Source organism: Venturia canescens, chromosome 10 (genome assembly GCF_019457755.1).
Source record: "Venturia canescens isolate UGA chromosome 10, ASM1945775v1, whole genome shotgun sequence".
Taxonomy (NCBI): domain Eukaryota; kingdom Metazoa; phylum Arthropoda; class Insecta; order Hymenoptera; family Ichneumonidae; genus Venturia; species Venturia canescens.
In genome coordinates, this window is record NC_057430.1 from 6,283,056 (window position 1) to 6,298,530 (window position 15,475).

Here is a 15,475-nt window from a genome sequence, read left to right on the forward strand (position 1 = left end):
CTGATATTTTTGGCGGTAGCTGGCTGCGGAAAATGTTTAACCGCCTCGATTTTACGGGGATCCGGACGCAACCCTTCCCGTCCGATGATATGACCAAGATAACAGACCTCTTTCCTCAGGAATTCACATTTATCGGGTTCCAGCACGAGATTCGCCATCTCCAGACGATTCATTAGCCGACGAACCTTCGTTTCGTGTTCCTCTAGCGACTTGGCGAACACCACGATGTCGTCCAGGTAGACGAATAACTCGACACCCTGTAGACCTCGCAGCACTGTATCCATTAACCGCTGGAAGGTTGCCGGGGCGTTTTTCAAGCCCTCTGGCATACGAACGTATTCATAGTGACCATTCACCGTGGAGAAGGCTGTTTTCGCACTGTCCCGCTCATCCATCGGGATCTGCTGAAATCCACTCGCCAAATCGAAGGTTGAGAAGTACTGAGCCTCCCCCAATTGATCCAATATATCCAAGATATTGGGCAACGGGTACGCGTCAGAAATTGTCTTCTCATTCAACTTCCTAAAATCAATCACCATTCGCATCCTCGGCCGACCCTGAGAGTCAGGCTTCTTCGGCACAATCCATACCGGAGAGTTGTAGGGGGACTGCGAAGGCACGATTACTCCATTACCGAGTTTCTTATCAATCTGCGATTGAACTTCATCTCGATGAATAGAAGGGAATCGATATTGGCGGGTGTTAACCGGCAAATCGTTTTCCGTCGGGATCCTGTGAGCTACGAGATTTGTGCAGGGCAACTTGTCGCCAGGGAGTTTAAATCTCATCGGATTCTCCTCGACGATCCGTTGAACGCACTTTCGCTCTACTTCGTTCAAAGCATCCAGACGCAATGCCTTCATGATTGCTGAGGTGCGATCGACCGGGGGAGGGGAGTCATCATCAGACGACTCGCTCCCCGAGAGTACATCGCCCCTGTACAGCTCGAACGGTAACAGTTCCTGAGGTGATACTTCGATTTCTACATCGCGATCTAAGGTGTTTATCGCGAGCACATGACTTATTCCGTGTTTCTGCGATACTAGCGCATCGCCAATGTAAAGTCCGGGTTCGGTAGCGATTCGCGGCAAATATCCCTCATTCATTTCGGGATTCGTTACCTCGAAAGCAATGGGGTGACGCGTACGTGCTTTTATCAAACAGATGTTTTTATAAGCCGGCTGTTTCGACCTTTTATCAGCCGTTAGGAATGGTCGGGGACGCACCGGATCGCTGTCCAGCGCCAGGGAACGATGGTGAAAGGATAACTCAGCCCTTTCTTTCCACAGAAACGGTCTACCGAGCAACCCGTTACTTTTCGTGACGAATTCTTTCACCACGTGGAAAGTATGTGGGCGCTCATTGATCGTTAGAGTGACTGTTCCCAGGGATTGTGATTTTTCACCCGACGGGCCAGTGAATTCGCACGACTGAGACGCGTCGAAGGGGACATGGGCGTGAAGCGCCTTAACTTTGATAAAATTTAAACCCGAACCGGAATCGCAGAAAAACTCGTCTGTCCCGTTGACAAGCTCCGGAGCTTTTAATTTTACTACCGGAGTTTCTACTTCCTCCTCCTCAACTTCAGACAAAGCGATTTTAAGCTCAGAAATCGACGTAGGAGGGGGCTTCGTTTCTAGCGCCTTTCGTCCTGAAACTTCACCGACCGTCGGTCGTTCGGTACCGGCGACGGGGGTGGGCTCGCCAGCTCCCGCCGACGAGCCCCCTGCGAGTTTAAAGACTCGGGAGCCGGTAGGGATGGAGCGCGGGTGGTGGAGCGCGGCTCCAGAGGGAACGAGCGCTGGTGTTCGCGATTATAGCGGGTCGCAGGGGTTGACCAGGGGCAGCATTCGCAACCGTACGCGTACGCGCAACAATAACGTAAATTACACCCCCCACCCTTACGATAATAATCAGGAGTCCTAGACCAGGGGCAACATCCGCATCCCGATCCACGCATACAGCAATACCGTTTCGAACATCCTCTACGAGGCGACGGTGAACGGGGGCGTGAGCCCTCGTCCTGCCGCTTGAGAATGCTCGTTGGTCGCGGACTCTCCGAACGCTCCGGTAGCTCGGACCTCTCTGACCTTGAGGAACGCTCAGGACGCTCCTCTCTATCCGAACGTCTTTCCGATCTTTCAGGTCGTTCGGATCGTCTTTCCGACCTTTCTGGACGACGCGGCGATCGCTCGCTTTCGCGATACCTGTCATTTGGCGGGTCGGGAGACGCAGAACGAGACTCGGATTTTGCAGCGCCCTTGGCCATGAGAGCCAGGACCTCACCGATAGAGGACGACGGTTTTATATCATTTGCCGGATTCGGATGGGGACTCGCACTAGGTACCTCCGCCACATATCTTTCGACAACCGAGAGAGCCTCCTTTAACGTCGCCGCTCCCTTGACAAAGATCATTTCGCTTAGTTTGTCAGGCAACGCCCGGCGAAATGCCGCGAAACCCCAAACCGCGATTGTATCGTTGCCGTCGGCGGCCAATTCCGGACGACCCTCCTCTTTCCAGGCGGCACGAGCTATACTCATTAGCACCTGAATTCGAAGATATAAACTACGCGGATTTTCTCCTGGCCGGAGCCGAACCTCGTAAATCCTATCTAAGCACGAATTTAAACTCCGATACGGGGCTAATCCTTCGCGCAAAGCTGTGATCAGTTCAGGCACGGTCCTGAATGTCATACCCTGTACACACGCCCGCGCCTGGCCATGCAAACGACTCAGAACCCCCGTAATAAATTCGGGAATCTGGCTATCAGCGACGAACGTGCCGGCATTTTGGACATTCTGCAGAAAATCCCCGAGAGGCGGAGTGGCTCCATCAAAATCTGGGATGGAAGCCAATTTATTCGTTAAGTGCAACCCACCGAGCACGATCGAGACTTCCGCGGGAGAAAAATTGAGTGCGCTATTATTAAGCGTACGATCATCCCGATTTTCACGACCGTCCATGGTGAATTTATTCGCGAACACTAAAGAAGTTTATTCGGAAACTCGAACGGAGAAGCTGGAAAGTTCGATAATCAACGGAACAAACTAACAAAAGAAACCGAAGAAAACATATAGAAACAATGATATAGAACAATTCAGAACAAGAGATCACTTTCGAGCGAACCAGTCAATCACGGAGAGCGTGGTATAGGCAACGAATTATCCTACCGCTGCCACCAAACTTGTTACGTCCAGAGGGGACGAACAATGAGGAAGGCCAATTGAGAATGAAGGAATTTGTTGTAAGAAAAAAAGGGTAGTTGTGCTGCCACCAACCTGCAGAGAAGCTGCAGGATTTTTCCAATATACTTAATGAGGTTGATAATTAATTGACGACCAGAATAAATTTTAGCAGAATCAAAGAAATGTTTAATACGCCTATTTGGTCCCATACGGGCCCCGGAGAAGATTGACGGGATCGCTCGAGGATTGGAATAAAACGCAGAGACACAATTTTGGAACAAGAATTAAATTAATATTGATTGACGAGAAGAGAATGGTTCAAGTTACAATTTTGAGTTACAATGGTGAAAGTTACAGTGGTGAAAGTTACAATGAATTCGACTTACGATTACTGGCGGAAACAATTCTTCCGCCGACACTCCTAAACACACTCACTCACACTTCGAACAAATATTTTAAGAAAGCAAAAGAACTAATCTAAGAAACGTTCGTGAATCAAGGGGCACTGTGTTGTTCACTTCGCGCTTGTTGACGGAACCCAGACTTATGTCCTCTGTGCGGTTCACCTGTACTATTTTACCAGGATTTACTACCCCGCCGCGAGCTTGCTGAATTACGGAGTTATCCCAGTGGACGACCGAGAGTCTGTAGCGAGCAATCGGAACTACTTTATGAAAATCCTTGCCACGGCGACGATAGCTCGAAAGCGATCGTCGTGACAGGGATTTTCGGCGTATCAGCGGTTTCGCTCGTCCACTCGGGTACGGCCTTCGGACCTCGCGATCAGGCGATGCTGATCGCGCGGATTCCGCAGCCATCCGCTCGCGGCAACACGAGGCAACGCACAGAGGTCACCCAAGGGCGCTCCGTCGCCAAGTCGCGAGTGATCAGAAGAGTACGTCGTCACGACTCGCGTATTAACGTGGCACGCCAGACGTGACATTAATGTGTGTTAAAATGGTATTTTCTTTATTTTCTATGGCGTTAGGCTTTTCGTTCGAGAGCGTTGTGCATATTAAATTTGTGTCAGGTACCGTTTTTTCGTTAGGAGCTATTTCTTTCCCGTTTAGATCACTTGGTGCTTCCTGGCTGTTTTCGGGCTTCTGTGTATCGCATATTTGAGACTGAGTTTCGCTCTTTTGGGTTTCCCTATCTGGATTACTCCCTGATTCGAGAGAGCTTGTGGTGCTGTGCGATTTTCTTTTCGTACGTTTACTAGGGGGCGGTGTGAATTCTGCCGTTTTTTGTGTACGTTTTTCTAAAGGTTTTTGTGGGATCTCAGTTATTCTTGATGACATATGGTCACTGAGAATTGGAGGGGTTTGAGGAGTAAAGTACAGGGATTTTTCGTCGGATTCTGTGCTGGATTCGGCCGAAGGTGTGTTTGGACAATGTGGTGATGTGACCTCCATTGATTCAGCAGGGTTAGAGTTTTCGGAGTGTATATTTTCGAGGGTTGTGAAGGATTTGTCCTGTTCCTCAGAAATTTTCTGATCCGAGGATGGGCAAATCTCTTGATCTGTTGCAATTGAAGAGACCGCGTCGACTGTATTGTCTTCGCCTTCTTCTGAAGAAGAGAGAGATCGATTTTTATGAGTGCTGTAGGATTTGTGTCGTTTATCGCCATCTTTCTTCTTCATTAGGATTTTCCTTTTACATCTATCGTATTCCGAATAGAGTTCTTGGTTTTCTGAATTGCTACTTTGAGATTTTTCTTTTTTGATTGAATTAAGAGACAAATTCGCGTCGCGTTTTGAGTTGGTTGATTTCGACGAATTTGTTTTTAGATTTTTTGATAAATTCGTGTGATGCTCTGAGTTTGAAGATTTAGACGAATTTATTTTTAAATTTTTTGATGAATTCGTATGATGCTCGGAATTTGAAGATTTAGACGAATTCTTTTTTCTTTGCAAACTTGTATGAGGGTTAGGGTTAATTGATTTAGACAAGTTTGCTTTTTGATTTTGCAACGAGTTCGTATGATGCTCTGTGCTACTAGATTTAGACGCACTTGTTTTTTCTTTTTGCTCTCGTAAATTCGTATGATGCTCGGAATTAAAAGATTTAGACGAATTTATTTCTTCGAGCTCTGGATTTAGGATGCTCCCATTATTGAGGCATATATCAGACGATTGATCAGATCGCCGATGATTTAGGATTTCGTTTGTTTCTTCACCAACTTGATTAACGTACGTTTCTCTAGGAACTTCCGTATCCGTGTAATCAGTTAGTTCTGAAACAGGGTTTGATGTGGAGGGATCTTTTTGATCACCTTCCGAATTAGAGAAAGAAACTTTGGGTCTCTTTAAGTTTTCGTCTGAATTTGAAACAGACGAGTATGTTCTGGCGATACCTGGGTTCAAGCTTAATAGCTTTCCACCTGTAGGTGTCTGACTGATTCGCCATTTGAGTTTTATCGGGAGAGTTATTGGATTACGCGATAGTGCGTCAGCGTTTGTGTTTATTTTTCCCGGTTTGTATTCGATTTTATATTCGAACTCTTTTAATCTTTCTCTCCATCTCAGTACACGCGACGTCGGGTCACTCATTGAGTCGATCCAAGCAAGTGGTCGGTGATCCGTTAGAAGTAAGAATTCCCTGCCATAAAGGTAGGGTCTGAAGGTTTTTATTGCGAAGAGCACTGCGACCATTTCTTTTTCGGTGGTGGAGTAGTTCCGTTCGGCTTTGTTTAGGACCCTTGAGGCAGCAGCCACCATAGGGTCTTGACCGACTTTGCCTTGTGAAAGAATTGCACCGACCGCATAATTAGATGCGTCGGTTGTCACGATGAAAGGTTCGGAGAAATTCGGGTATTGAAGGATTGGAGCAGAGCAGAGTTTATCGCGCAGCGTTTCGAATGCTAATTGATGTTCTGAATTCCAGTGGAATTCGACATTTTTGCTGGTTAGATCTGATAATGGTTTTGCTATTGCTGCGAAATTTTTTATGAAACGCCGGTAGTAACCTGCAAGTCCTAAAAATTCTTTAACGTTTTTTGGGGTCTTTGGTACGTTAAATTTTTGAACCGCTTCGATGTTTTTAGGGTCGGGTTTTACGCCATCAGCTGATATAAGGTGACCTAGATACCGTACTTCCGTTCTTAGAAATTCGCACTTGTCGGTTTGAAGAGTGAGATTAGCAGTTCGTAGACGTTCGGCCAATTTTTTGAATTTACTATTGTGTTCGTCTAAGGAACGAGCGTAGATGACTATGTCATCCAGGTATACGAACAGTTCATTGCCCTGAAGACCTTTAAGTACGAGGTCCATTAGGCGCTGAAAGGTTGCTGGTGCATTCTTTAGACCGAATGGCATTCTGTTAAACTCGTAGTGACCGTGGGGGGTTGTAAAAGCTGTTTTATGTTTATCTGCTGGATCCATCTGTATTTGGTGGAATCCAGATGCTAAATCGAAAATTGAAAAGTATTTTGCTCCGCCGAGTTGATCAAGGATATCGGTTATTAAGGGTAAAGGATAAGCGTCTCCTATCGTGACTTCGTTGAGTTTTCTAAAATCGATCACAAGTCTCCATCTTTTATTTCCTTTTGAGTCTGCTTTTTTCGGAACTATCCACACCGGTGAATTGTACGGAGATTTAGATGGTTCGATTATATTGAGTTCTAATAAATCGTTAATTTGTTTTTCGATCTCTGGTCTTTGAAAGGGTGGATGTCGGTATTGTCTCGTGTTGACAGGTCTGTCGTTCACTGTTAAGATTCGATGCTTGCATTCGCTAGTTGATTTCAGAGGGTCGCCCGGTAAATGAAAGAGGTCTGCGTTTTCTGCAACGAGTGCATTTACCGCGTCTCGCTCTTCGACATTAAGGTGGTCGAGGCGCAAAAGGTTTATCACGTTTTCTACACGATTTTCTCGCGTCCGAGAAGGGATACTATGTATTTTAGCTTTGCCAATTGCGGAATCTTCGTTCTGTTCCTCGTTTTCGTCCGTACTCATATCAAAAGGATAGAGGGATATAACGGGAACGTCCACTTTAACGTCTTTGTCAAGGGTATTGATAGCGTAAAGGTAAGCTTTGCCGTCGGTGTTTTTCACCAATGCTTCGCCTGCGTAAACGCCTTCTGGAAATCTTATGCGGGGTACGTAGCCTGTCTCTAGAGTATTTCCCACTCGAACAAACATGACCATTTTCTGTCTGGCCCGCAGAAGAAATGATTCGGTGTTTGTAAATGGTACTTTTACATCATTGATTTGCACGCACCTCTCCATCCAGTCAATTTTACCGTTGCTATTACCGAGGGTCTCATGACCAAGTATTGCATCAAATTCTACAGGAAAATCGTCGCCTACAACATGAAACATTTCCGGTTTTCCATGAATAGCGATGTTAATTTGACCGAGAGTTTTAGGTCTATCGGAACTTGAGATTCCGTATAGTTCGTAAATGATCGATTCGTTTATTGTATTTTTATCTGCGATGTTTTGAATTTTGATTAGATTTAATTGCGATCCCGAGTCAGCGAGGAATAGGGTTTGTTCTTTGATTAAGTCCCGTGACTCTAATACGATGGTTGGCGCGTTATAGTTATGAGAAGACGCGTTGAGATTGCAATTAGCCCGAAGGATATTTCGTTTTATTTCTTCGGGTCTTTCGGATTTTGGTGCCTCTACTGATTCTGTCCCGTCGAGGCACCTGGCCGAGGGGTCGTTGACTCGTTTCCCGGCTGGTTACCTGCATTCGCCGCAGCCTTTTTGCCGTTATTGTACGCTCTGCTACGACAGTCGTTTATTACGTGTCCCGGTTTTTTGCAATAGTTGCAAGATACACTACTTTTGTTTTCAGTCGTTTGTTGTTGCTGTAATTGTTGAGGTTTTTGTTGTTGTTCTTGTTGTTTGTTTTGTTTTGCAAGAGCGTAACAGTCGTCCGTAACGTGATTTGTTTTCTTGCAAAATTTACAAAGTTTACCGGTCGTGTTTGCGTTTTGCATTGGTTTATTATTTGAGTTTTTGTTATCTTGCGAACTAATAGGGAGGCAGGTTGATTGATTTTTGTTATTTCTTTCTATTGGTCCTACTAGTTTTTCGATTTCGATTGTCTGTTGATAAATACTTTCGAGGGTAGCGAAGACTGTGATAGGTATGTGAGCGCTGTAAGCTGGGTTTACGCCTCTACGGAATTGATTTATTGCCATGTCTCGAGCGTAATTTTTTGCTCCTTCCGGGTCTTGCAATTTTGACAAGCCGATGGCCTGTTGAGTTTGAGTAAGATGCAAGTTGATTCGACTATAGAAAGCGAGGAATGTTTCTTTATCTTTTTGTTCGAAAGTGTTTAATTCCTCGAGCCACGCGAACAAGGGTTTCGATGTAATGAATCTACTTCTCAAAATGTTGATGAGGTCATCGATTGTTGAAATTGTAAAACTTTCTAGACTTTCGCATGCAACGCCTTTGCATTTACTTCTCAGTAATGCGACTACTGGTCTTTCGCCAATCGCTTGAGTGTATTCTCTTGCGGATTCACAATAATTAATAAAAGTATTGAGGGAACATGTTTTTGTTGTACCATCGAACTCTGGTACATACCTAGTGAAATCTTTATAATTCGCATGTATGGGGTATGGTGTGTTTTCTGGTGCTCGATTAGCATTGACATGTTGGGGAGCTTGACGTTGAATATTATCTGCAATATATCTACTGAGTACATCTATATCTACATTAACTTGTAGAGGGTTGGGATTTGGTCCAAATTCATTCTGTGGATTCGGCTGACCTGCGTTATCTTGATTTGGCGGTCCGCCCTGTCCGTAGACGTTCATGGGGTTTTGGTCTTCGTTGGACATTGTGAGTTTTATGACTTACGTTACGAAGATCTTGTAGTCGAGTGACGCGTGCCGATGAACCTGTTGTTGAGTTGTGATGATGATCCTGCTAGTGGTCTACCGCTGCTGGTGTTTTTGACCTGCTCTTCGATGATGCCGATGGTTTATGGCTGTGTCCCTCCGATGGCTTGGAGTACTCGTACGTGTTGGAGGAGATTTCTGGAGTTCGTTGATACTTGTTGATGTTTATTTTCGATGTTGTCCTTCGGTGTGAATTTCGTTGACACCAATTTTTAATATAAAATTAAAAGTGGTGGGTTTTTGTTGTTGTTTTCCGGTGCCGCCAATTTTGGAGATAAAATTGAAGAATTGGTGTTTGCTGATTTTTGTTGTTTTCCGTTGCCACCAGTTTTTAATATAAAATTAAAAAATGGTGTTTTTTTTTTTTTTCGCTGCCGCCAGTTTTTAATATAAAATTAAAAAATGGTGTTTTTTGTTTTTTCTTTGGTTTCCGCTGCCACCAGTTTTTAATATAGTAATATGTTACGTCCCAGGGGGGAGGATTAGTTGGGGGCGCACAGTCGCCGATTTAGAGAAGCAGAGTGTACGTTGAGTACCTCTGCCAGTGAGTCTTCTTTGGGACTTGTGCGAGGCCCGAGAACATATACTATATTTTCAGGTATACGTGACCTTTTATTGTGGTTGTGCCCGCGAATTGGAAGGATTTTCCAATTGTTGAGCGGTGTCGAAGGCTTGATGAAATAAGTACACTCGATGATATTTTGTTTATTACAAAATATTCTGATGTGTTTATTGAGACACTTATGCACTTATTTACTTTACAAATTAAGAAATTAAACTGTTAAATAAAGAGTTAGCTATAATTCGGAGCTCTCTAAGATGAATTAGGATTTAGAGAAAGGAGAGTTCTCCGATGTTAATGTCTTTAATGTTCGATGCTAACTGACTAACAACTAAGATTCTTAGCCTAGTTAGAGTTCGAGAGGAGGATGTGTTTTTTGGGGGTAGGATGCTGTAGAGGGGGTTTGTTCTCTGTGGTTTTTTAGTTTGGATTGGGTAAAAAGTATCGTCTGATTTGATGATTGGATTTGAATATGGGGGAGACTTTTCCGGAGATATGATTGGAGGAAAAGTCGCTCGAGATTTCTTAGAATTAGGGAAAGTGTGTTGAGCGGAGTTCTGAGATGTGCACGTGTTGCACTTGAGATAAGAGCATCTGTTTTCGGGACTCGTGAGAAACGCGAGTTTCGGAACGCGTCTCTGGAATTTTGTGTGGATTTAGGAAATGCTGCATTGATAATAAATTCAAGGATAGGAAATCGGTCTTGGACTGTTTATTTCTGGTTTTCCGTGCTCGTCTTGTAGGATTATTTATGGCGCCGGAACGTCGGGGAGAGTCTAGGGCACGCATTGTGAGTGTTTAAAGAATGGACAGTTGAGGAAAAAAATATGTGCGAGCGCCGAGTGTCTCGCAGGATGTATTTGTTATGGATGGTCTGGATACGCTCTGTGTTTATATATATTCTTAGATACGAACTATGTATCGACAAATGATGATAAAGGTTAAAAATATACTCGTGATAGCGTTTGGGTTGAAGAGAAAAAGTGAGGGGCGTTTAGCGTAATGCTGGGACGTAACAAAATAATGAAATCTTGAAAAGTTTCGTTCACATATGCATCGCGCATTTTTTATATTTTTTATTTGCACACACAGATCACAGTCTACATTTACGCGGCCGCTTTTATACCGGTTTAGTATACCACAAGTTTTAACAAAATAAATATTAACCACTTTTCACTAACCATTTTCATTTATTAATTAGAGTCCGCACACAACAGCACTTTGGGGATCATAACCTCACCTGTCAAAATGACGTTCACTATGAAAACAAGTCTCGGGTGGTTTCGGATGTGCGTATCGATGTATTGATATCATATAACCTATTTACAAATGATATAAATGATAAACTTATTTTCAGTCAAACGAATTAATGAAATCTTAAAAAGTTTCGTCGACATGCACCGCGTATTTTTTTATTTTATTCTTTTTTACACACGTCGGATCACAGACTACATTTACGAAACTGCTTTTATACCGGTTTAGTTTAGCATTCCACAGGTTTTCGACAGGCAACCTGTGGAATGCTAAACTATCTCATCTAACGAAGTGGTACTATGCACTTCGTTAGATGACCAAAGTTTTCTTTATTTATCCCACACGCATTCCATAATGTCAAAACTCCGTTTGTTTATACGATGATCGAAAACTGACACATGGTTTATATATATATATATAATATTCACGGCGTCTGAGCGCGGTCGGGGTAAGACTCAAAAGTTAGAAGGCCTAAAATGGCGAACAGGTATTCTGTATAACGCATATATAGATATACAGAATGCCTGTTCGCTATTTTAGGCCTTCTAACTCTTGAGCCCCACTCGCGGTCGGCCTAGCAGCTGGAGAAGCCGACATCGTTGAGCCAATCAGAATGCGTAGAGGCACAACTCTACTACCACTAACTACGTCAAAACGCGTATACGTATACGTCGAACTCGTGATGTGTCGGTAACTTTTGCATAATCTTGAGACCGTGCAAAGTTTTTTCTCAGCAAATACGCCACCGAGAATGCTGATTTTGGGCTCATTCGACAGAGAACTTCTTAATTAGCTTAAAGTTCAATTTTCAAAGGCGTATATAACTCATGAGCTTCGCTATTAAAGAAAATCACATGCCAATTTTACCCGCACCACCGCGAATCGTTTTATTCAGAGAAAGTATAGTCTCGGCGAGAGCCTCGGGCCAGCAGACGACAGGGCTGTCAATGTACTTGTCCCGAGACTCTACCGAGTCTCTTGATATATAATCTGACGCCTTCATATATATAACCTAGCCTACTGACGATATATTTACACTGGACAATATTTCTCGCACTCTGATTTAATTGAAGGATTATTTTGGTTAACGCTTATTTCCAGTCAAACAAAATAATGACATCTTGAAAAGTTTTCGTTGACATATGCATCGCGCATTTTTTATATCCTTTTTCGCACACATATCACAGACTACATTTACGCAACCGCTTTGATACTGGTTTAGTATATCACAAAATTTAACGAAATAAATGGTAATATGCACTTCGTTAGATGACGAAAATTATTTTTAGTTATCCCGCACGCACTTCATAACATGATAACCCCAAACGTCAACATGACGTGAAAATTCGGCTGGTGACTTTCGAGCTCTCGGCATGTGACGTCAGTCCGCGACACCGCCGCGAAGTTAGACCGAGGGACATGAGGCCTTTGATGGTATTATATACAGACATGTCAAATTTCTAAATGTGTTAGTAACTTTTGCATAATCTTGAGCCTGTGCAAAGTTTTTTCTCAGCAATTACGCTACTGATCGTGTTGGTTTCGGGCTCATTCGAAAGAGATTTTGAAATTTAGTCTCCAAACTAATTTTCGCTTAACAAAACATCTCTTGAGCTCCGCAATTCTAGAAAATGACATGCCACTTTTACCCCCACCACCGCGAATCGTTTTATTCAGAGAAAAGATAGTCTCGGCGAGAGCCTCAGGCCAGCAGACGACAGAGCTGTCAATGTACTTGTCCCGAGACTCTACCGAGTCTCTTGATACATTTTAGTACTGCACGTAACTTCCGTTATGACTTTTTTTTATTAACTTTTTTCTTAAAAATAATTATCATGAGTTTCAATTGAAGTTTCCGATTTGTTCAATAAATATTCCAAATTATCAATAAAAACTTGGCCTCTAATTGATATCATACATTTTTATACTGCATGTAACTTGGATAGTACATTTTTCAATTTGTTCAATATTTATGAATTTTTTTGAAAATTTTTATTTTTCTTTACAGAATTTTTTTCGATTGTTTTTTATTGTTGAATTTTTTTGAACTTTTCAATTTTTCGTTTATTATTTCTATAGAATTTTTTTCCTGGTTCTGAATCTTTTTTCTACGTCATCCAGAAACAAGGGACCATCAATGTACTTGTCCCAACCTTTTTTTCCCAAGGGGAAGTTTATGGTTTGATATCACGCCTTTTTTCTCAAAAGTTCCTCATTTATGTTATGACGGTTATAGGATTTTAGTTTAAATTTCTATGAATTATTTGCTTAGTACATTTTTATAGATTCCATTCTAATACGAACATTTTTTTATGGGATAATCTTTTTCATGAAATTATCAGCAAATAAGGGACCATCGATGTACTTTTCACAACCTTATTTTCCCTGGGTATGATGTTCGGCTTATAAAGTTGGTTTTCACCATAGAAAACCAATTTTTCGTAAAAATTGTAGTGAAAATATTTTGTCACAAGTCTGCCCTTGAACTTTGGCGATTTTTTCTCTTATACTCTAATATGTTATGCCTATTAGGAACTCAACACCATGGAGGAATCCGGGATGAGGCCCGAGAAATTAATTTCGATTTATAATGTTGGTTTCCACGTAAAAGGCCAATTTTTCTTCAAAATTGTACTGAAAATATTTAGGCACTGGTTTGATCTTGGACTTTGGTGATTTTTCTCCTTGTCTTCTAATATGTTTTGTCTATTGGGAACCCAAGAGCATGAAGAAATGCGTGTTGTGGGCCGTAATATGATTTTCGGCCAATAACGTTGGTTTCCACGAAAAACAACAAATTTCTCGTCAACATTGTACAGACAATATTCCGTCACAGGTCTGTCCATGGACTTGGGCTATTTTTTTTCTTCTACTCTAATATGCTATGCTTATTGGGAACCCAAGAGAATGGTAGAAAGCGGGTTGGGGGCCGAGATATGATTTTCGGCTTATAACGTTGGTTTCCACAAAAAAGGACCTATTTTTCGTCAAAATTGCACTGGAAATATTTCGGTACTGGTTTTTTCTTCCACGTTAGTGATTTTCCCCCTTATCTTCTCATATGTTTTGTGTAATAGGAACCAAACAGAGTGAAGAAATGCGTCTCGGGGGCTGTAATATGATTTTCGGCTCATAACCTTGGTTTCCGCGACAAAAGATCTATTTTTCGTCAAAATTGTACTGGAAATATTTCGTCACCGGTCTGTCCTTGGCCTTTGGCAATTTTTTCCAAGTCTTTGAACGAAGAAAGAACTAACGTAAAGATTTCCTTAATAGAACAGATTTTATTTATCCCTTTTCTGCAAAATTCAAATGAAAGAACACGAAAAATCCAACAGATTTGCCCACTTTAAATGTCGCTTTTGCATTCTGAATCTAGAGATTTCATCTCATCCAAAATGTGCCCCAAATGAAATATATTTCCAAAGTTTGCAAGTGGCCGCTGAGGTCTAATTATCCACAGTTTGATAGTTGCTGAAAAAAAGTACCCGAAAACTTCTAACATTTATTATGCCAGAACTCAAAGCAGCAAAAAAAACTAAGCGAACTTAATTCAACGGAGCAACAGACTTCAAAGATGTTTAAGGTACCTGCATTGGTTTTGGAGGAAAACCATTTCAGGACAATTCAGAAATGAATTTAGAAATTCAAAAACTCAGAATAGAGTAGAAAAAGGAAATTTGAATTATTTAGGAAAGCGGCAGACTTTTGTGATGAATTTTCTAGATTACATGATACGGTTGGAGTAAATGATTTGAATGATTGGCACACATGCTGCAACACAGAAATATCAAAGTTTGGAAGTATTCGCTGTATATCAGTCATATAAACTTCAATACTATTTGAAAAAGAACACTTAAAAGCTTGCCGAACCAAGTTCCATTATATATTAATATAATCAAAGATAAGGGGTGATCCGTCGCATATATATTTATCCACAAAAATTTCAGAGTTCGCAGGTATCTGCTGCGGTTCAATGTATCTGCGCAATGAGCTTCGAAGACAGCAATTTCAAATCTATCCATAAATGAGCAACTGAAGACTTTTATAATCAATTTTTTACTTCATATATATGTTACGGTTAGAGTCAAAATATAAAATGAATGGCACAGTATATAAATTGTATAATTTGCAGATTTTCGCTGTATTTCAATGATCCGAATCTACAGCATTATAATGAAAAGTTGTCAAAAGTCATGATGTTGCATTAAAATGACATACCGCACATTGCATTCAGAAATTCTGTAAGTTTCTGGGGATGTTGATAGGCATTATATTTGATCACATCCAAAACTGAGCAACTGTAGACTTATCGGAATGAATTTTTTTTATAATAATTCCATATCTGTAGTTTGCAAAGTGGAAATACTCAACATACATGTCATTCCATAAGTTTTGTTATCAAAATTTGTGTTTGCACACCGCATTCCGAAGATACGACTTTTCATATCATCAGCAAAAAAAGCATCCAAAGGCTTTTTGGAACAAGTTTCCAAATTTATCATTCGACAGACCTAATGGGAAAAGAATAACTACCCAGTATACCAAGACCAGAAATTTTTTTGAAAATCTGATTTACAAAATGTGCAATTCAAGATTATGGTTAGAAACCTCT

General features: G+C 41.8%; 1 protein-coding gene across 1 annotated transcript; it reads right to left on the bottom strand.

The window, feature by feature from the left end:
* Positions 1 to 4,104: 4,104 nt before the first annotated feature.
* On the bottom strand, positions 4,105 to 8,984 carry LOC122416743 (uncharacterized). The gene is made up of 3 exons (XM_043429786.1): positions 7,877 to 8,984; positions 5,733 to 7,490; positions 4,105 to 4,754 (listed from the first exon to the last, which is right to left on the bottom strand). The coding sequence occupies exons 1-3, from the start codon at positions 8,982 to 8,984 to the stop codon at positions 4,105 to 4,107; spliced, it is 3,516 nt and encodes a 1,171-aa protein (XP_043285721.1).
* Positions 8,985 to 15,475: the final 6,491 nt, after the last annotated feature.

Coding starts and splice junctions, on each gene's coding strand:
- LOC122416743 (XM_043429786.1), bottom strand. CDS start 8,984: ATGTCCAACGAAGACCAAAACCCCATGAACGTCTACGGACAGGGCGGA. Junction 7,491..7,876: donor AAAGGCTGCGGCGAATGCAG/GTAACCAGCCGG, acceptor TTCATGTTGTAG/GCGACGATTTTCCTGTAGAA. Junction 4,755..5,732: donor TGCTTGGATCGACTCAATGA/GTGACCCGACGT, acceptor TCTCTTCTTCAG/AAGAAGGCGAAGACAATACA.